Source organism: Anser anser (genome assembly GCF_964211835.1).
Source record: "Anser anser genome assembly, chromosome: Z".
NCBI lineage: Eukaryota > Metazoa > Chordata > Aves > Anseriformes > Anatidae > Anser > Anser anser.
In genome coordinates, this window is record NC_139723.1 from 86,451,461 (window position 1) to 86,473,222 (window position 21,762).

At 47.0% G+C, this 21,762-nt stretch overlaps 1 protein-coding gene across 13 annotated transcripts in view; it reads left to right on the top strand.

The window, feature by feature from the left end:
* Positions 1 to 21,762, top strand: part of LOC310890199 (netrin receptor DCC-like) — a 418,983-nt gene that overhangs the window by 33,139 nt on the left and 364,082 nt on the right. For 9 of the 13 annotated variants that reach the window (XM_083818911.1, XM_083818905.1, XM_083818910.1 and 6 more), the window contains one exon: positions 60 to 139. The exons of the other annotated variants lie outside the window; for them this stretch is intronic. In XM_083818911.1, the coding sequence (XP_083675037.1) occupies positions 60 to 139 (80 nt within the window). The remainder of the gene's footprint in view (positions 1 to 59; positions 140 to 21,762) is intronic. 13 annotated transcript variants of the gene reach the window in all.

A 21,762-nucleotide genomic window follows, 5' to 3' on the forward strand; every position in this document is an offset into this window, starting at 1 on the left:
CTGTTTTGACTTGTCTCTCTTCCAACTTCTTGTTAATGAGACTGCCTTAAAAATTATAGGTCTGTTCTTGCAAATAACTGCTACGGATACCCCAACGATACGCCAAACGCGTCTGAAGGCTGGAAAAAACCTGAGGAAGGTGGGTAGCAGACGCAGGTAGCATTACATTCCGGTCTTTTTTGCTGGTAGAACAGTGTTGGCAGTCGGTCCTGCTCCTCCTGGACAGGTAGGAATGAGTGGCTGCAGCCCAGAAATGAGCAGAGTCTCCTAATCTTGCTGGGAGCTTGTGACAACGTTTGGATTAGTTCTCCCCCGGGAATTTAAGGATCTGTCCAGGTTGTTACTTGGGCTAACCCAGATGGTCAGGGCTCCTAGCTTGGCTTGCTCATATCACAGTGTCCCGAAATCACGGGCTGTGATGGGCACCGTGGGTCCTAATTCAGCGGCGTGAAAAGCGACTGGCTTTTTAAAGAGGAGCTGCCAGACCTCTGCACTCCTCAGTTTATCCAACTTTTTGACACCAGAGATTGAAAAGCCTGGCCTTGATGACTTACTTCCCTGTACCGTGTGAATAATAATCGTTCACTCAACGGCAAGGACTCTCTGGAATTAATCAGAGCCGGTCCCTGGAAAGCCCACAAAGCTGGAAAACTGCTGCAGAATACCAGGTCTATTTTTTATTACAAAATGAACCGACTCTTGTGAACTTTACATCTTGATGAGGCAGAAAAATACTGTTGCTTTTCAGTTATTTCACTGTCAACAGCAGATCCATGTCTTTGGGGGGGGGTTACATCTGAGACATGGAGCTAAATACTGGGAGATGGGACGTAGCCCCTGCCACCCCGCGGGCAGCCCGGGAGGAGTCCCGAGTTTGCATCCCTAATGCTGAGCCTGTTAAACCCTTTATAACGCCTTTTTTTTAATTTTTTTTTTTATTTTTAGGTGTGGTGGTTCTTTATTTCAGTCTGCCTCTTGAACTTTGTAAAGGTTACCTAATCCGTTCCTGATTAAATATGTGATTGCAGGTCCTGATTACGTGTGCGCGCGTGCAGGAATAATCTAGCGTTGGTGGCAAGGTGCCCAGAAATCGGTACAAATGGGGTTTTACACTGAAAACCTGCCTGACAGAAGAGGATTTCAGCTGCAGCTGAAGAGTAAATTAAGAAGTGCTGGTACATCCTCAGCTGCCTGAGCACTCGGACGTAACGGGCGCTCTCAGAAGTGCCCCATTTATGCTGCCTTCGCAAGCAAAGCCGCAAAAGCAAGTAGGGAGAAATTTAAGCCCTGAATCTGAATGTGTTTTATGGCTGTGGGGTCCTGGTGACGCTCCTCTCCTCACCCCTTGGCTCCGCCGTGTCCTTGGTGGGGTGAAGCCACCAAGTTTTGGGTTTGGTTTTTGGGTTTCGACGGGCTGGGCTCTGCGGGGCACATGGTTGCAGGGCTCGCCACCGGTGCTGCCGGCCAACGAGTTCATCCCAAGCAGGAGTAATTCCAAGGCTTGTTCTGCACAGAAGGGATTTAAGCTCTATTGGCAGAGCTGACTTTTATCTCTGATTTAGTCCCACATAAAATAATTGCGTTTAAAAAGGACTCAGCAGGCTGCTGTCATCAAACCCTTTTGAAAGGTCTGTTCTGTTTGATATCACCGTTCGTTTTTCTTTTTTTTTTTATACACCATCAAACAAAAAGACGAAAAAGGAAAAGAAGAAAGGAGTTGATAAGAGGCAAGTGCAGGCGAGCAGACCCGTGCCCCCCGCGGCTCAGATGCAGGCTGGGGGCACCCCGTGGGTCTCGGCACGGCGCGTCCCAGCTACGTGGGGCAGGTGCTGACCCATGCAGTGCCGCGCGAGGAGCCCACCATGAGGAGGAGGACCAGGGTTTGCCAAGAACGAGGTTGGTTTGCCTCTCTTTCTGTTTTAATTCATTCATTAAGAGGACTTTGCCAAAGCACTGCTGAGCACGGTTCTGGGTGGCCATGCCCCTGCTTCATGGCCAGCTCTTCCATGGGCTGTGGGGTGGACGTTCCCGCGTGGAGCATCTTGTACCGCCGTGGTCCCGCTGCGCTTGCATACGAGGCTTCCCAAGCAGCAGACTCAGCTGCAGGAGGTTTCTCACCTAAGCCCGTATCAAAATCAGAGATCTGACTGCTTTCTAAAAATGATAGCAGTGTAAGAAATGAAAATTGGAAGGATATCCTGGGTTAACAGGCATTTCCCAGAGCGTGGGGAGGGGAGGGATTGTGCTGCCTAGGGCAGGGGAAGGAAGCCAGGATCGAGAAGCCTTGGCACCACCTTCTTCTTTTTCTCTTCCTTTCTTTCTTTGCATTTTCTCCTTGAAATCCAATATGAGACGTTGATTCTTTCTTGATTGTCTATATTGGCTCCTTCTTGGTGGACTCACTGCTTGCCCAACAGTTTCTCTTACCTTTCTAGGGTTGTTTTAAGGTCGTTAAATGGAAGTGTGTTATCCCAACGTGCACCCAACATGTGTTATCCCAACAAGCACTGTGCAACCTGGGAGGGCGTCGGAGGGTTGAGGCTAGAGAAACTCGCGTCACCTACAGCCCCCCGGGGAATTGTATATTCATTTTTATTAACCCTAATTATGGGAGCCCTGTAAAATTCACCCGTTTTGTCTCGCCTGAGAAATGCAGCAGCTAATTGCTCTTGACATTTCCTTGGTTTATGTTTCCCCGTAACGCCACCTCGCCCTCACAGTGAGACGAGGCTACCAGTTGGCTTGCTATGGAGTTCGTATGAGATTGGTATTTCTGCTACTTCCATCATCTGCTTACAAATACGAGAGTAAATGTGTGTGCTTTAAGGTGATGTTCTTGGATTTATGGTGCTTGACTTGCTGAACACGACAGGCTCCCTTTGCTCGGTGCTGTCTTTGCCTTTCCTTCTCCCCTGCCTTTCTTTCCCTGCAGATCTGTCGGGTTTTTCATCCTCGCGGTTGGTTCCCAGCCATCTGGACTCGTGGCTGTCTTTACGTTTTTTTTTCCAAATGTCATCTCATCTGCTGTAAAAAAAAAAAGGCATACAACATCTGAATATTTCCAATTGGGATGTCTGGTGGCTGGGTAATTTCGGAGCTCCCCCGTTCTTTGCTTTGGACCGCATCCATTACCTGTGATGATGTCTCGGGATCTCCAGGAGGGAAAAAGATATGCGAAGTGATAGCCCGGCGGTGATTTGGAGAGACAGAACAATGCACAGCACGTCGTGCTTTGAAATGGAAAGTTGAGCTGGAAGAGACCAAAACTTCAAACATTTCTGCCGCTGCCTCCCAGTAGCGCGGAGCCGCACTCATGGTCACAGGGACGGATGAGCATCACCCCGAAGGATAGAGGTGCGGGACCACAACAGCCAAATTTCAATCTGCTTGGAAAAAATAGGATTAAAACTGTAGTAAGTATTGAATAAGACTGAGGGGTATCCAAACGAGATAATCACTTGTGTGGTTCCGTAATGAGCACAAATATTTTTCAACATTGTCATGTTAATGGGAAGCTCGAACGCCCAGCTCGGTAAATACAGAGGACAAAACACGAGGCATAGCTTGAAGGTCATGAATATGCACGGAGAGAGATCCAGAAATATTAATATGCTGCGGTTTGCTTTCAAAGTACGGAGATAAAGCCCAGGAAGAGAGAGAAACAAAGAAGACAACAAAGCTACTGCCGAGTCCATCTGTTAACACAAACCGAAATCAGCATGAAAACATGGATGTGAAGCCGTGGTGTTCTTTATGAAATAGAAGAATATAACCCGATAAGCACCAAAATCTGGATGAATTAGCTGTTAATCCTACCATGAGGTCAGTTTATTCACTTTCCATTTTTTTCTTTGCCGTTTTTAGGCAGCTCCTATTCTCAGCTTGGACTTCCAAGGAGGAAAAAAAGCCTGTTGCTCTACGGTACTATTGAGAGTGGGAGGAGATATAGACATGTTATGCAGATGCAAATGAATAAATAAATATGTACCATTAGCACTGTGATGTGAAACGAGGGAAGGCAGCCTCTCTGCAGCCTCCTCCCGTTGTGGCTTTGCTGTCCTGCACACGCTTCGTATCGCTTTTGCATGAAACAATTCAGGTTGCACGTTAATTCCCTACCTTTAGTTCAGGATCAAATATTGAAATTTCTCAAGAGTCAAGCAAAAATCCTCCAAAATTAGGGCTGTTAAAAGGACGGATTTAGATAAGGACCTCTTTCATTTTTCCGAGCCCTCTCCGAAGAGCACCGATCAATTAAACCTGGCTGAATGAGGGGATTTGGGCTTTATTTAGAATCCCTGTTTATGCAATCAAACGCTCTCGTCCACGGGCCCCTCGTGCCGCAGCGATTCTCTCCCGACGGCAGCTTTGGGGTGCTCGGGCATCTCCTCGGGATCCGTGGTTTGTTTTAAGTTTGCACTCAGATCCCCTTAAGAAGCGCCGGTGTATTGTATTTGTATACATACGTCGTTTATAGATTGATCTGTTTGAAGATCAATAAAGCAGACGGAGTACACGAAGGACCCTGAGCGTTACAAATATCCACCGGCTGGTTTACGAGTGCCAGTTCGCTCCTGCACCTCTCGTGCCCACCAAGCCCCCCAGCGTGCCCTGGTTTTACGCAGGCTCCGGGGACCTTCGGTGCCAGAAGGGCGGAGACCAACCGGAGATCGATGTAAGGTTTGGTTTTGTAATCATGTTGGCAGCTTCTGTAGTCCCGAGTGCAGTCCCTGGGGAGCAGTGACTTGGTCGCAGCCTTGAGGATGGGAGTACAAAAGTTCACACCTTTTTATATAACTCCTGTATGCGCCGCCGTTGCGTCAGTTCTGTTGTTTTGGTTCGCTTCATTCTGCACTTTCTGATGTTGTTTATAGGTACCTTCATTAAAACGAGTGCTGCTTGTTGAACTCTTTTCAAGGCTTTTATTTTCATTGGCCGAAGCACATTGATTTTCTTACATTAAAAATTAAGGAACGAATCTCATTTCGGTCTCAGCTCTGTCTGGCGTTCAGCTCTGAAATTGCCGGTGGAGTGCGACCGTGCTCTTGAAGTGTGCTTTGGGCTTTTCCTTTAGATTAGGTCTGTGATATGAGTCAAGTTCTCAGTTGCTGGTGCTCATCACCAGCAGAATTCAGTCTTGTTTTAATCAAAGACCTCTTGCTTTCAGACAAAACCTTGGGTGAGCTACGGGTACCCTACCTTGGCCAAGGGAGCGGTGGCTGAGCCTGGGGCCACGGGTCCGGGGTGTGTGTGTGTCTGTCTGTCCATCCATCCTCGGGGCCAGGACACCTTGATGGATTGCCTCTCCTCCAACTGCTTGAAGATCCCAGAACTACGTTTGCCAACAGGAGCAGTGAACATCTCTACTGGAGTCCCTGTAGCAACCTAGTGTATAGCAAGGTAGATAAAGACAAGACTTGGATCATACTGAAGGTAGCTACCAGCTGTGAGTTGATAATTTATCTTTTAGAAATGAATAATTCCAACCATTAGCCAAGAAAGGAGCAAGTCCCTGTTGGGAGCATCCCCTCCATCCCCCAGCTGCTTTAATCCCTGACCTCCATCCAGCGCCCAGCTCCCGCTGCTGCTTGGTGCTCTCGCCGTGAATCTTCTTTTCAAGGGAAGCTGGCTGAAGGATTTCCTTAACGTCTTAGGAGACAAACAGACTAATCTTTCACACTGCTGATCTGGAACCAGGAGAAAAACCCTCTACAAATCTCCCTGCTGCTCATTCCTGTCACGTCCCTGCGGCTCAATTGTCTCTCCTCGTGCCTTGGCACACATCTTTACTTCTTCCTTGGCCTTGCATTTTGAACTCTACCTTCCTTATCTCTCTTTTTTATCCACATTCACTTATATTTTGTCCTCTATCCACAAACCGTCATCCTTCCACGAGCCTTACCACAACCGAGCGTGCCTCCCCGCATAGTTATTAGCCATCTCATTTTTCTGCTCGCTAACACCCAGAACCTTATTTAGTGGAGTCGTTGTGCGAGCCTCATCTAGGCAGAAATCGCTTTAATTAAATAGCTCTCTGCCGCTCCTTGTTTTGGCTTCAGGTGCCTTTGGTATTTAGCAAAATTGGCGGGGAAAATAAACCTCAGCTAGCCTACAGATAAGCTTTGCTTCCTTACTTTGAGTTATTTGACTATTTTTTTTTTTTCAAAAACAAAAAGAGCTTTAGAAACGTCCCGGGTAATAAAGGAAATAAAGGTGCCACTTGGAAATGAGCTGGCGGAGCTACACGAACGATTTCGGCTGGGATCTGGCACTCACCGAGGAGGAAGGAGGTGGAGAGGCAAGCCATTGTCACGCAGGTGTGAGCGAGCTTACCTCGTTGTTTTTTTTTTAATCAGCACACCGACTGTGTGACAGTAGGTGGTACTGTAGGCAAATAGATTCCCCAGATTGCCGTATTGTGCAGGATCGCGTCCCCGGTGTTGCGCGAGGAGGGCTCCAGGTGCTCGCTCCCTTCCCTGCCCTTCCACGTCCGCGGGGCTGAAGGAGGTTGGGTAGGTGTGGAAAGCATCTTTTCCTCCCGTGCACGTCACTCCTTCCATAAATACCCGGTTTTTCAGCCCGCTTTGCCGATGCAGAAGGACGCGGGGCTCAGCAAGAGTTGGGACAAGCAATGGTCAACGTTTCATTTCCCTTCAACATTCAGTTGGGCTCCGAGTGGAAGAGTCAACGCAGAAGTCATAAACCATAAAAAGGTAGAAAAAACCCCAAACATCTGGAGGAAGATATTTTTCCCAAATATCTCAGTAGAGTGCTCGCTTTGGATGCTTCAAGCTGAGGTTCAGCTGCCTTCTCCTGCTGGAAAGGATGCAAAGACACGGCTCTGTCCTGCTGTGAGGATGCCCTAATTGCCAACCCGAGGAGCAGGCTGGGGCTGAGCTCTCACCAGCTCCTTTTATGATGTTCCAGTTATATAAACTATTAAACAGCAAGAAGAAGAAGCGTCGAACCTGGCAGGTTATTTATGCGTCTAAAAATACTTCTCATTTCCTCCTTGACATCTCACTCGGTCAGTTTTTAGCTGCTTCAGTATTAGCTCTCCACTTTTTGACCTCTGCAAGAGCACTTTCATTGCTGGTCCATCTGAAAAGTGGAGACTTATCTTCTTATTCCATCTTATTAATTCTTGTCCTGAGGTGCTTATTTAACCAGACAGCTCTGGACACCCTTGCCAAAAGTATTTTCTCCTTTGTTTGCCTGAGATGTACATTCCAGACAGCGTTTGCACTTGGCATTTAAATTCAAGCCCTGCCTACAGTGAAGTTCACAAGATCTTTAAGGGCATTTAAAATTGACAGACAGAAGAAAGTCTGTCTCTATCGTGTTTTCTGTAGTGTTTTCTCTAAAGGAAAGAGCTTTCTTCTGCAAAGATTTCCAGAACAGCTGCAACCAGGGGAGAGAAAGTTATCAAGGTGTTGTTGGAGGCTGCTAGGGAAGATGAATTTGGCAGGGTCCTGGGAGTCCACGTTGTCTAAGATGCTGAAAAGGTTGTTTTTTTTTTTTTTTCTTTTTTCCCTCTGCTCTTCCTGGTCGGGTTTATGTGTTTGTGTAAGGAAAAGACTCTCTTTGGAGGCTTTTATTTTATTTATTTATTTATTTGTTTTGTTTCTTTTCTTACCTTCTAGATTCATTGGGGTCATCAGAGAGGGTCATAAGAAAGACGTGTAACTGTCAAGCAGTTTTTTTCTTTTTCTCTTCCTTCTCCGTTGCTCTTCAATGGGATGGTTTTGCTTCATTGGGATGGTTTCCCATCCCTCAGACCACAACCTCAGTGTTTTTTCAGCCAAAGACGGAAATACAGGGGATGTTGCACTGATTTGGATGGGGAGTTGCCTTCCCATGCCAATATTTGTCCTGTGCTTGTCTTGCTCACCGTTAGCCCTCTTGCTATATCCCAACCAGCTATAGGGCTGTACGGATGTACTTTATATTCCAAATCTTCATTTTCCAATTGCCTGTTTTGCTGAGAAACGGCGTCTTTGGACACTCCACTTCCCCTGCAATGTATTTTATTTCCCGATAAATAGGAGACCGAGGAGCTGCTGCCTCTTTTCTGTCCCTGGTGGTGCTTGGATCGCTGCGTGAGACTCATTTGTCCCGTGAGTGCCGCTTTGCCGACTGCTGAAAATTACTAATTGTTAGCCTTCTGCTGCGACTCCTTCTAGGATGTCTCCACTTTAACCCATTCCATCGCGTCCCTGACGATGCTAGCTGTCACAGAAAGCCTCCCAGAAGGGCTGGCCGTGGCTCGCCGGGATCACAAGGATGCTTTTCAGCTGCGCCCCCCTTGCGTCTGACAGCTCCGAGCCGTGCACAATCTCTGCCCTTGTCTCCCGCCGGTTCTTTTTGGAAGGGCATCAGCGAATTGGAACGGGGCTGCTACACAGACAGCGACTCCTTCTGAGGCTGGAGCACAAGCCTCAATTCACCCCCGCTGCCCCCAAGCTGCTCCCCCCGGCTCTTTGGTGCCGCAGGACCTGCTCCTTGGGGTGCTCAGGGCTTGGTGCGGCGCTTCGTGCTCGTCTTGCCCGGCGTTTTTTGGGGTTACGGTGGGATATTTAGGATCCTTTTCTCTCCCTGCCAGGATGCTTTTTCCGCTGCTGTCCGGGCTTTGAAACCATCACTTCTCCCGCTAGTACCTCTCCTTCTCTCCTTGTACCTCTGCTGAAATAGCCATTGACCACCTCTTAGCTTGTCCCGTTTGCAGATCTGCTCTCAGTGCTTCTTTAATAATGCATTTGCTCCCCGGGTCAGGCGTGCAGGTGTCCAGGGGGTGCTGCAGGTTTCCCTATTGACTCTGCCTCCTTGGTGCATCATCTGGGACATTTTCTGTCCAGAAAACCCAGATTTCAGGTGCGTGGCGTACCTCATTAGCCTAATGCACACATTTCCCTTTGAAGGGGAAAACCTAACAAAAACGAAAAGCATTTTTTAAGCCGTTACTATCCATACTAATACTATAGACTGGCCAGCATTGAGTTTTTCCTCCAAATGCTTCCAGGTTTTGCAGGGACCCTGTGTTACCCGTTCCCACCCGCCCCCGAGCAGCTTTGCCTTGGCAACTCCCGTTATTTTGGCTGCTGTTGGGCACAGACCCAGCTCATCCCACCCACTCCTCTCCAGGCTGAGCTCAGAAGGGGGACTCTCTGACCTTTTCCGTCGTCATCTCGGTGTCAAGTAGCAATGTTGATGCTGCTTCTAAAGTATTTTCTGTCATCTGCTAACCTCCTTACCCTTCCCACGTCTACAGTCGCTGCTCTGACAGTTGTCTGCCAGCCGATTGCTGCTCTGCTCAGGATCCGTCAGAAACTCCCTCGCCAAACTCTGCTCTCCGTCTCTCCATCTATCTTGGTAGGAAAAAGCCTCTCTGCTTCACGAGGCTCTGTCTTGCAGAGCATCCATTGCGCTCCCGGCTGGGGAAAGGTTTGTTTCTCTGCTCTTTTCCAACAGGTGGCAAAGAAGAGAAAAGCCCCGGACTGGCGCGTCCCCGTTCTCTCCGTCTCCTTGCTCCCGCTAGGTAGGATCACGGGAGAGGCCAGAGCAGCTTCAAAGAGCTGTGATGGCAGCAAAGCTTTTCCTCGGGGTTCTGCAGAGTGAGTTGTTCTCAGTCCCGCACCTCCGGTGGTGTAGAGAATTTCCCATTCATCGCCGTAATGACAGCAATCCGCTCGCTGCCTGCCTCCTCTCGGGCGATGCTTTCTTTCTAGCCGCTGCCGAGGTTGACACTTGCCGTTCCCCGCGATCCAGCTTATTTGGGCTTCTGTAGACACATTATCTAAAATGAGAGGCACTGTCTCTGCGAGGTACAAGAGCTATTCCGTCTTCCCACCTCTGATTACCGTCCCGGCCCCAGCCCACCCTTTCTCGTGTGGCTTTCAATGCTCTGCTCGCATCGCCACCCGAGGAGCTCTGTCAAAAGGAGATCTGGGGATAATAGAAATCAGAGGCTTGCCTTTTTCTTTGCCAGGCTAAACCCATCCTTTGTTGGGGTAGGAATGCGAACTGCTCCCGAGAATCAAACAGGTTCGTAGAATAATAAAGAGCAGAGGGAATAATAAAGATACAGAGGGAATTCTGGCCGTTTCATCTGCTCCTCCCTACCTGTCAGTGCAGGTTTTTTTCCCTATTGTGGGTTTTTTTTCAGGTGCCTTTGTGGTGTGACATCCAATTCAGCCCTGGCTGTCCCAGGCAGTAATGCTCACCCCTCCTGCCTCGTTACGTGCCCAGGGGCGGCTTGCTGTGCTGGGACTCCCCTTCCTTCACTAAAACCTGCCCGTTTGTGTCCGACGAGAAATCATTTCTTTTAAGGAAAAGAAGCCCAGAGAGCGCCTTCAAGCTGTTTTAAAATGTTTGCTGATGGAAACCACCGAGAGGTACCTGTAGGAACTGCCTAATCTGTTCATATGTAAATTATCTTTGGGAACTGCTCAGCAACGTCGTGGGATAGCAGAGCCTTGTCCCGGGAGTCACAGCAAGGGCTGTGAACACACAATGCCAGTTTGTCCCAAGAAATTTCTCGGAAGCATCAGAAATTCTTACAAAACATTGTAGAGTCAGAAGGGAGCACCTGCTGGCCACCAAAGGAATCAGTGAAGCCAAGCCCCTTCCTAAGAGGGTCTTTTCCTCTCGATTTTGTTCTCCTTCTCCTTCCTTGACCTTAGAAACACGAAACGAAGTCTGCCTGGGTTTTCAACCTGGGAGGCGAGTTCGTGGTTCATAAGGAACAAAAGTTCCAGATGTGTCAGGAAAAACTGGAAATAGAAAAGAAAGTAAAGAAAAACTGGATTTATTTTTAACGTACCGGTGCCCTTTGTGAAAGCTACACCGTAAGGCGGAGGTGGACCCGTCGGTGCAGTGGTTTGCCTTTGGTGGAAAAAATCCTTTACCCTAATTTTAGCCTATTAAATGGCAAATGCTACAGCTAAGCAGGGTTATATTAAAATCAAAGTTCATGCTCTCTTTGCTCTTGGTGATACATAGGTCGGTGTTCGGGCACAAGGCGGGCTTCGTGCATCCCTGCGACGTGGCGACGCTGAGATGTTGCTTTAACGAGGGCATTTATTAATTCCCTCGTAGCAGATTGGCAGTGGCGGCTCTCACCCAGAGAGCTCTGGAAACGAACCACAAAGAGCCAAAATTAAAAGTCAGGGCTAGAAAGGAGGCTCTCCAAAACCCGGGTTTGTAGTGAGGAGCGCTTGACTTGGGCAGCGAAAAGATTGACGAATTATTGCTAACCAGCGCCAGCAGCCTTCCTTCACTTCAAGTTACCGAGGGATGAGATAAAAGAATTAAATGAAAGATCCGGCTTTCCTCAAAGCCTTCTAATCTTATGTTTTATGCATCTTTCTTTACGTTTGATATTACGGTGAATTATGTTTGTTAACCCCCCGAGAGAAAGGTTAAAACACTTGTTTTTTGTTTTTTTTTTTTCCCCTCTAAAATAACAGATAACATTAAATTATTTTTTTTCCTGTGATTTATTTGTTCCTGAACCTAGGGTCATATATTTATGAGGCATCTTGTATATCCATCAAAGGATTTTTTATGCGCTTTAATTTGAACTCCTGACCACTCTTTACGGTGCTGCTAAAAATACTTGGTGGTTGTCTTTTGGGCTGTGAGCCAAACTGCAAGGCTGATTGCAATCAGCTAAAAGCAACATGCATTTTATCCTAACAACCCCCAAACAGGCACAGATACACCCCAAAAAGCTCAGGACTATGAGCTTCTATGCAAAGTCCCCTATTTATTGGGAAACCCGATTAAACCAGGCTGTGCCTTGAGGAGCCCGGCACCAACCCAAAGCACTATGCACTGAAGTCAGCACGCTCTAGGAGTGCGAGCCCTTACTTTGCACCAGCACAGGTGATTATTTACATTAATTTGGGTAAAAAATCTAGGTTTTAGGTGCTGATTTTGTCCAGCGAGGCTGTGCCTGGAGTCGTTTCTTGCTTGGAGCACGTCCGAGCTTTTCACTAATGTCTTTTTTCACTTTATTGGGATGTAAGATTCTCTCCATTGGTTTGAAAAGCCTTATTTCGGAGGAAGCGGAGTCCTTTCACGTAAGACTTTTTCCCCCCTGAAAATTACGCTTTTAAAGAATAAAAAATAATGAAGTATTGACGGGGACACGGGGCAAGAAAATTATAGCCTGCCTTGATTTTTACAGTATTCTTTATTGCTCTCTCTTCCTATTATGACATGGTTTTAAACATACTGCTTTTTGCAGCCTGACCATGAATATCTTCCTTGTGCTCGTGACTGCACCGTTGATGGGCTAGCACGTGCCTTGCGATGAAGCTGGTTTTGATGTGTCGGCTCCCTTTCCGTGCTGCAATCGGTATTTTCTTTTAATACGTTTCTAATTCATCTCAGTTAAAAAGACACCGCGGGTCTGGCCGCGGGTGATCGGAGATGTTACGGTGAGGTGGCGGCTCACTGCGGCAAGACAAGCAAGTAGACGTAGCAAAAAGAGAAGAAAACCCCACAAACGAACGTGTAACTTTGTGTTAGCATCTTATCTCCCCTCGTTGCTTTTTCCTTTAAAGATATATGGGTAGATACTGTCAGCTACTTGCCAGCCTTGGCTATTACCTGCCACCTCGTGACATGCAAGTGATGCCAGGAAAGTGGTTCGGGGTGAAGGAAAAGGGATCCCAGTGCATCAGTTCCATTCTGAGCCAGCTGTCAATAGCAATATAGTTATTTCCTACAGCAATTTCGCTAACTCACATGGATTAGTAAGACAAAATGAAATACAAGCCCGTTTTTTCCAGATTTTCTATTATTTTTTTAGTTATATAAAACATGATCGCTCTCCCTAAACTTCTCACGCAAATTAAAATTGTGACCTAAAATATATTGTGTAAGCGTGGAGCTGGACCAAAGCGGTGGAGCTCGTGTTGAAAAGCTCCTTTTGGTCAGAGGAAGCTTAGATTCGGGATTTCACCTCGGTACGGAGAGCCCTTTGAGCACTAAATGTGCACAGCAAGTTGTGGGATGCCAACATAGCAGCGATCGTAATGCCAAGAGTAATAACAGGGGGGGTTGCTTGGCAATATGTCTTTTATTTCTTTCATTTCTGCTCATATCTGCAACAGCGTGGAGCGGGTAGGAAACTCAATTTGAGTTGGGATTCCACACGTTTCTGCTTCCCTGTGGTCTCCTTTCCCCCAAAAAAACTCTGGGAGGAGGTAGGTAGCTTTATCATTTTGTATGTCATCGTTCCGGCTTTGTTGCCACTGATGAGATATTTTATGATGGACAGGTGGGTTATTAGGCACCGTGACCAGATGCTTTGTAAATCTTGCAGCACATCACATCTCAGACAGAGAAGACAGAAAGTTTTAAAAATGAGGGGAAAGAAGTAATAAAAGTAGAAAGTCGGCTGAGGCAAGTATGTAAAGAAAATGCACAAGGAAGCTCTAGAAATGTAAAAATATGTTGAAATCCCCTTGTGATGTTAATACTTTTAGTGACTTTTAGAATACTTTTAGATAAATCTGTGCTGGACTGGGTAGAGGAAAGGGTGGACTGAAGGCTCCTCTGTCCTCACCGAGGCCTTCCTTACTCTTGGAGGTGAGGAAATAAATCTCTTAATCCCGCAGGAGAAGCGCAGGGGGCTTTTCGGAGCCATGCCTCGCTTGGAACAACACGTACCCGGGTTCAGGACATCAGAGGTTTGTCTTTGAGATCCAAGGGACTGATGGATTTTGGTTGTTTGCCTAACCAGGAAGAAATTAACTCTAGCGGAGCTGAAATGAAATGTAGGAAGCACAGGGGTGGTATCGTGAAATGTTTACATCGAAGTGGTTTCATTCAACGTGCAGTCTCTCCCTGGCCCGAAAGCAGTGTTTACTGCAATTTGTTAACGCGCTGACAAGAATGGAAGCATTATTTTCCACCAGGTGTGTGACATTTTGTGAATACGTGATGCTAGTCACCGTACCGAGCTGTACTGCTTGCTAGCCAGGAGACCTTGGGTCGGAAGGAGCGGCGCGTTGCAGAGGAAAATGAAAATGGAAACAATTGAAAATGGAACAGTGGAAACAAAAGGCATGTGAGAGGCTCCCAGAGCCCCTCTCCCCATCCCACCGACACCTCAGGGCACGGGGCAGTCCCCGAAATGTCCAGCAAACTTCACATCCATATAGAAGGCATAAAACCCCAACTATCTTTTTGCTGGAGGAGATGAGTAGGAGAGATGAAGAGCATCAAAGCTCTTTCCTAGGTTGTTAAGGTTCGCCATGCCCATTTCAGAGCTGGTGTGTCCAGCTACTTTGCAATTTGTTTTAGCTTTGTGTGGTTGATTTGTATTTATTTCTTTATTAAGCAGTAGAAAAATGGGGCACTTGATTGCTTGGCATCGGCTAAAGCCTCAGCCCTGGAGGCAGCTCCGAGCACCCCTTCTCCTGACCACGGTGGGAGAGCTTGGAGAAGGAGCTGGTGCCCATGAGGTGGGTTACAAGAGCATCACTAAATGAGAAGGCCGATAGGACGTGCCCTCGTGTTTATCCAGAGCTCCTTCACCTCCACCTCGTCGCGTTAACGTTCATCGTTGGGCTGGGGAGCGAGGACTCGGCAGCCTTCCCCGCGAGGTGCCACCGATGGGAGCAAAAGAGCTGCTTTCTCCTGGGGAGCCGCGGGCTTCTGCAGGTGAAATGTTGTCCTGTGGCATAATTAGCCGTTGATTTTTGATGTAATTAGCTGCTATTTCAAGTCGAATGGCTGGGGCATGCATGTGGGATAGGGACAGGTGGGACTTTTTTTAAATTTTTTTGTGCAGAATGAACAGAATGGCACAACAAGCTCCTTGCCTTCCTGCGAAATTTATTCAGGGCTGCAAAAATGCCTGCCTAATTAAGAAACAAGTCCACGATAATCTATGTTGCCACGGAAAGGTTTTACACGAAATCATTAAGGAAGACTTTGCCTCTTCAGCTGCACCCGTCGTCCCTGCACGGTGACGGAGGGACGAAGAATTGGTTTGTGTTTTATCATTTGGAGTTGTCTTTAATTAATGCTTCTCCTGGGTTTATTAATGATCTCTATCGAAACCCATGGTGCTGATGTACCAGAAATGTGTCTCACTGGAGGGGAAGGAGTTTGAATCGTCCGAGCTGAGCTCGTGGAGGACTTCAGGGAACCAGGTGAAATTCTGCGGTTGTGATTGATCCATAAAACAGGGCGTTTATTGCAACAAATTCATCAGATTTAATTGATTTTCATGTTAAACCATAGGAATCCATTGCTCGTGAGCTGGTTGCTTGCTTTCGTTCTCCAGCTGAGCTTTTGTTCTCCAGTTGAGGAGCCCCAACAGTGTGGTGGAGGCTCAGGAGCAAAGTACGGAGGGAAAGGCGAGGCTCCGGAGGGTAAATACTCTGCAAGGAACATTATAAGAAGGGAGATTTAAAATATGATAGACTGCGAGCAGCTAAATCTGCATGAGAGCATGGCAATGAAACCCATGAAAAATGAATGAACAATAAGTAAGGCAAGATACGAGGAGAATAAAAAGGTGTGCGAGAGGAGGAAGGTTCAATAAGAGACACAACGTGTTTCCTGATTTGTATGCAATGTTAATGGTAATTTCCCCTGTCTTACCCGTGTCCAATTCCAGAAATACTGTCAGCAGCAGGAAAGCTTATAGCATAGTCCCTCTTCTTTGCTCCCTTTGGATGCGATGGAGCGATGCACGAGCACTTACAGCTCCCGGCAGCCCTCAGCTCGTGCTAAGCACAAAGGTTTTGGGGTTCCTGCGGTGTGCGGGCACGCACGAAATGCTCAGCACATTTAACGTATACTTGGATAAAGAACGAAGCTGGGACAGAAAGTGGCTAAAAGAGAAAGCTTTTGTTTACTTATTTTTTTCTTCCGAATGCATTGTCTTGTTCCAATTTGTATGCACAAGATCTTTTCATGAATCTCATTTTTTTTGAAGTAGAAATATACACATGCAGGCTTACCAGTATTGTTTTTAGAGGAAAGAGGAAGTATTGTACAGAACGAAACTTTCCTGATTTTTTTTTTCTATGCTTGCATTCAGAAAATGAGATCCCCTTTCCCTGAACAATTTTGGGGTCTAACAGAATGGGATCAGGTAGGAGAGGGAGCTTCGATAAATTCAGCCTCTTCCGAACCACGCAAAAGCTTGTACTTGAGTGAATGATAGCAGCAATATATCCTAAGTAACGCAGACTTTTTTTAAGCTCTATTACTTAGATCTGATTTCAGTTTATCTTTCGGCAGAATCGTTCAGTTGTCAGGATCCCCATTTTTGTAATTTATAACATTTAAGACAATTGCACGTGTACGCTGTCGTGTAGGGGCTTTGATTCAGCAGACGCTGCAGAAGTTTTGGGTGTTTCCAGACGTTGAAAACACTGCCAAAATTCTCTGTTAAGGGTCCAGCTGATGAATCCTGAAGGTGAGACTTGGCTGTGCGAGCTCCCTGTGTACTCCCTGTATGCTTCAGGCTGCCTGCAGATGGATGTCCGGGGTCGGATTTGTCTGAGATCTTGGGAAAACTCCGGCAGAGCACTCGGGCACATGCGTGGCTTCATTAAAACAATCTGTTCAGATGTGGAAATGAATTTGCGGCGTTGTCCTCGTCCCTGGGCTAAACAGCCCTCTCCCACATAATGGTAAGAAAGCGGATTCGGGGGCAGAGTCAATTAGGAACGGACACGCTGTCCCCGGGGGAGCAAGGGGCCGCCGAGCTGCCGGGGAAGCGGGAGGGCAGATGTCCTTTGATTAATGGGGCACCCCGTGAATTTCGGGCATCTGGCAGACAGGCAGATCCTGGCCGCTTCTCCCTAGTGCCAGAGGCCCCCCGGTCGATGCCATAATTGCTCAGCCCCCGGGGCATCACCCGTTTGGTCAAGGAGGGGCAGAATTAGGGCGCGGGGAGCAGCGGTGGGCGCCCCTGCGAGTCCCTCGGGGTCCAGATGTGCAGAACCTTATTTCCACTTTCTCTCTTAAAACACACCGCAGGAAGGGAAAAACGCAAAGGCAGCTCGCTAGGACATAAGTCAGCATTTTACCTAACACTCTGAACATTAGTGGGTATTTTCGAATGTGAGCAGTGGGATATTAACTTCGCAGCTCTGTGTATATGGAAGGACATAAGCCATTATCTTTTGTTAGCTGCCTCTTAACCACCCATGTTTTAGCGTTCCTATAGCTAAATTTATGAGTAAATAGCAAAGCAATTTTTTTAACTTTTTGGGGTGTAAAAGTAATGGATTTAGGTCTCTGCTCATTCGAGCGACGTATGCATCTTTATCGTTACGGTACATAAAGAAATGGATTTTATATCCTAAGAAACGATCCTATTTTCCCTAATTTCATAACCACCAGGGTTTAAATCCCTGCTGCTCGGAGAGGCCCCGAGCTGTGTCCAGGGGCAAAAGCCCTGGGGGGGAGCCTGGTGGTTGTCGGGGACGCTCGGGGGTCTCCGGGCTCAGGACCCCGCATCTGGCGGCAGCCGGGCGCGCACAAAGAACGTGCCTTGTCGTGGGAGGAGGGAGCTTGGGAAGCGGTCCCGGGGGAGCTGGGGGAGACAATGGCTCCCTAAAGAAGCCACAGGGTGCTTTTTGGGACAAAAAGAAGCATCTGTTTAGAGTTTAGTTGTTGAAGTGGCTCTGTTCGGTCTGCTGGGCTCATCCTTTTTAATCGCCCCTTGAGTTATTTAGCAGGATCGTAACACTTTTGGAAAGGGAAAGGCAAGTAAAGTTTTTTTTTTCTTTATTTTTTTTTCTTCGTGGGAGAAATTTGCCTGGGTCACATAAAAGGCAGAACTGAGGACTAAACTTAGGACTTGTCTATCTCCTAGTGTGTCCTTCCCTACATCACATTTCTCCCATGTACGTCAGCTTTTCACCGTGACTAGCACGTTCCTAAACCACTTCACTTCTATTCTGTAACTCGTGTGAAACAATTCTGACCTTTTTATGAGAAGGCTTTCTTGCTTTATTGTGATTCCCACACCGCTGTGGTTAAATATGACATATAAAAAATCCCTTTCGCTCTGCTAGGAGATAAGAATATTCTTCTCGGATGCATGCTGCAGAATGCTGTTTTTAATATTTAATTTGCATTTTTTCCCAAGCTGAATAAGAATTTTAAAAAAAAACACCTTAGAGCAAAGGGGATACTTGACAAGGAGACTTTCTCGGTGCTTTAAAGCATGCAGAAACTGCACGTTTATTGCTGAGGAAGCCCACCAGGAGGTAAGCACACACTTTGTGTTGGGGTTTGTCCATGGGCAGCAGGAGCTACGTTCCCCTGGCAGTGTGGGTGCTGTTTAGGGGAGGTGATACACGATCCCCATTTACCCTAAAATGGGAAAACAGGCTCTGGGGGTACTTTTTCTTAGCCCTAAGTACCGACCGAATGGTTTAGCAGTTGTTATGAAATGAGGGAGGATTAGGAAGTCAAGCACGCACTTCCCGAACAGTCCTTTGGACTCGTTGCCTGCACAAAGTGCTCTTCCCTCCGCGGGACTGCTCAACTCTTTAAACCAGGCATGGAAATCCTTCAGCTAATTGGAGCTGGATGCCGGCATGAATGGCTTCAAGCCCCTTAGGCTCTCATTAACATGCAAATTGAGGTTTCTTCTCTCCCCACCAGGCTTGTTCCAACAAACGGGAGCTGAACTAAGCGGGGCTAACCTCACCGCCCAGATCAGCAGCCGCAGAGCTCGGCTAGCTGGAGGAGGACCGGAGATCAGGTGCCAGTCCTAAGGAAGAGCATAAAAAAAATTCATTGCGTAAACTTAAAAGGCATCAGTTGAGAGTGAAACCGAAAGAATGCCATCTGTGGGTGCTTCCAAAGATGTTTTCATCACAGTTCTCTTGCAGTAAGGTGGCCAAAACAGGCTCGGTGTTGGCAGATGTTGGTGGGCACCAACAAACCCACAAGGCTGTTCTGCTCGAGCTCAGCAGGCTTGGGATTTAGTCCATGCATGCAAAAAGCCTCATGGTTTTATTTACAGGAGGCAGCACAGTTACTGCCATTGCTAAAAAAAGCCTGGCCGATTACCGCTGAAAATACAGAGTGTCTTTCAGCCTTAGCAAGTGAGTGGAAGGAAGGGAGATGAAGTAGATTCTGATAAATTAAATTTTTGATGAATGTTTGATAAAGTAGATCTCTCAAATCTAAGAAGTTCTCATGGGTTTCATGAGTTTGTCACCTCTTCATGTGTTGCATGATGCTCTCATCCAGAAGGATGCTGGGGAGCTTTGGGCATCTCGGCATAACACTTGGCCTTCTGTTAGTGCACGGGCGCTCCAACAGCACAGACTCCTCTTATACTTAGCCTGAGTAACTCGTAGCTTGTTGGAGCTGTTCCAGCAGCTCCTGAAAGCAAAGACCAAGCCCATACCGGTGGGTACGGAGTCGTGGCCTCGATTTTGGGTTGTCCCTGCAGCCCGCTGTGTTTCCCCGCGCCCCGAAGTCTCTTGATTCCTGCCTATGATGGTAGAGTTGGACGTTATTTTCGCTTGTGCCCCGTGGATCTGAATCTTTTCTCCCGTAGGTCTTTGTAAACCAAGAGTAAGGGATGTGTCCGGCACTGGAGGGGGCTGGAGGAGGCTGGTGCATCCGATACCTCACTTCGCTTTGGGAGCCAGGGAAAGCTTCTCCTTATTGAAACCTTCAGCTGTCTCAAACCAGCTTATATTCATCTCTGACCTCTTCCTCGACTTAGGGAAGCGATAGAAGAATTTTATCCGAGGAAGTCATGCGGTTACGACCTTTGCGATGATGCTAAGATCATTTAGGACTAATCTTATTGAATCTTCGGAAGGGCTGACAGCTGGAGCCCAGCCTTGCGCTAGGGAGGGAACTTAAGCAGGGAAAAATTGCTTCAACTTTCCATAGTTAAACCCTAATAGGCTTAGTGGGGGAAAATAAAAGCGATTCATTTCACGTTACACTACTTTAAATAAAAAAGAAACAAGTGGGAGCAGGGAAAAAAGAGATCCAGGCTGTAAAATTAGCCAATGCTTCACGCCTTTTTCTCCTCTCTGTCCTCATTTGCCGATTTCAGGCTTGTCAGAAGCATCTGTTTGTGCCTTCGATCCCGTGACAGCGATGAATTTTCATGGCAGCCCACGTGGCCCCTTGGTGTGGGTGCCTGGCACCCCCTGCCCTGTGCTGGCCAGGGAGAGGCCAAGCCCAATTTGGGGTTCAGCTTCCATCATTATCACCCAGCCCGGCTCCTTGATTTGCCTTTGTGACAAGAAACGCTATGCAAAAATAATAACGTCGCTCCCCTTAATTAATCCGCAGGAGATGGCTCTGCACGGAGCGCGTGAATCAGGAGTTCACGGTCAAGGTTGTAGCCGTCGCCGAGAGATGGTGTGGGTTTTCATTCCGTTTGGCTTGTTGTTGAAAATAAATACGTCCTACGGAATATCATTTTTGCTTTCTGGTAATTGCATGCAGAATGAAAACAGTCATTAGCAGTCAGCTTAGGTGTATTAATAGGAAACTGCTGGAGGTTTTAATTAGAGCAGAAAACAAAAGGCGTAGTAGTAAATAGTGGTTGGCATTGATCAACAGTTATTATAACTCCTTCCTTTAATAAATGCTTCCCGTTTTCCATCTCAGGATCATTAACACAAACTTCACTTTTAAAGCAGATTTTCATCCCTACAGCGTTATCGTGCAGAAATAACTCAAATATAATGCAGGAACTTCAGACTCCAGAGATGCTCTCCTGTTCTCCTGGTGCAATTCCTCCCTGCTCAGCCGGGATGGGAAATAACCGGTGCCAACCTGAGGGAGGGCACAGCCTCTTTGGGAGTTGGGCTTCTTTCATCGAGATCGCTCCACATAACTAATAGCAGAGCTGGGTGGTTATGAAATGCTGCTTTTCTGCTAATGGGGAAACACAAAGTGAAATATTGGTCCGTTGAAGTTAATGGGATTTTTGTCATTAACCTCAGTGACAGTAAGTTTTTTATTTTTTATTTTTTTCCCCATAGCATTTGCTTTAAAATTCATTTGTTCCTTCTCTTCGTTCACACTGTAATGAAGAAAGATGCCCCTGAACTACGAAATCTCCGTCTTACTTGCTTCGGAAGAAAACTCTATATACATTTAGCATTGCTTGCATACAGCCTCCTGCAGGGCAGTAGGACACTAAAATTCAGAAAAACCTCCCCAGATACCTGCCCCCAAAACGGGGGTTCTTCAGCTAGGTGAATTTTCTTGTACCATGGAGGTGAATTTTCTTGTACCATCGGCACAAGAGCTAAAAGGATTTGGCGCTTAAAATTTATAATTTGGTTCCATTTTTTACTTGCTTTCTTAGTCTGAGGTTACCTTAATTCTAAGAAGCTCCTTGGAAGTAGCATGGCAGTGGAAAACATGTTAAACATAAAGGTTAAATGAATTAAATGTGTAATGAAATACGTAATTTGGGGTGAAACAGGGCATTTAACCTCAGCACAAAGTAAACGTTTGAGCGACAGCGGCGGGAGGAGCTCATTCTTCCAAGAGCTTCCAAGCTTTCTGTTCCCATACGACCACAACAGCATTTTGCCTTTAATTTTACAAACTTCCCCAGTAAAACCTGGGAAAATACCCACCCCCTTCGCTTCCTTCTCTGGCTCTTCTGCTAATTCAGAAATCGCGTTTGCAAAGATTTTTTTCTCCCATAACCAATCCATTAAGCCAGAGTTGAACGATAAATAGTGGCAAGATGCTCTGTTAACTTGAATTTGATCTTTGCTGTCC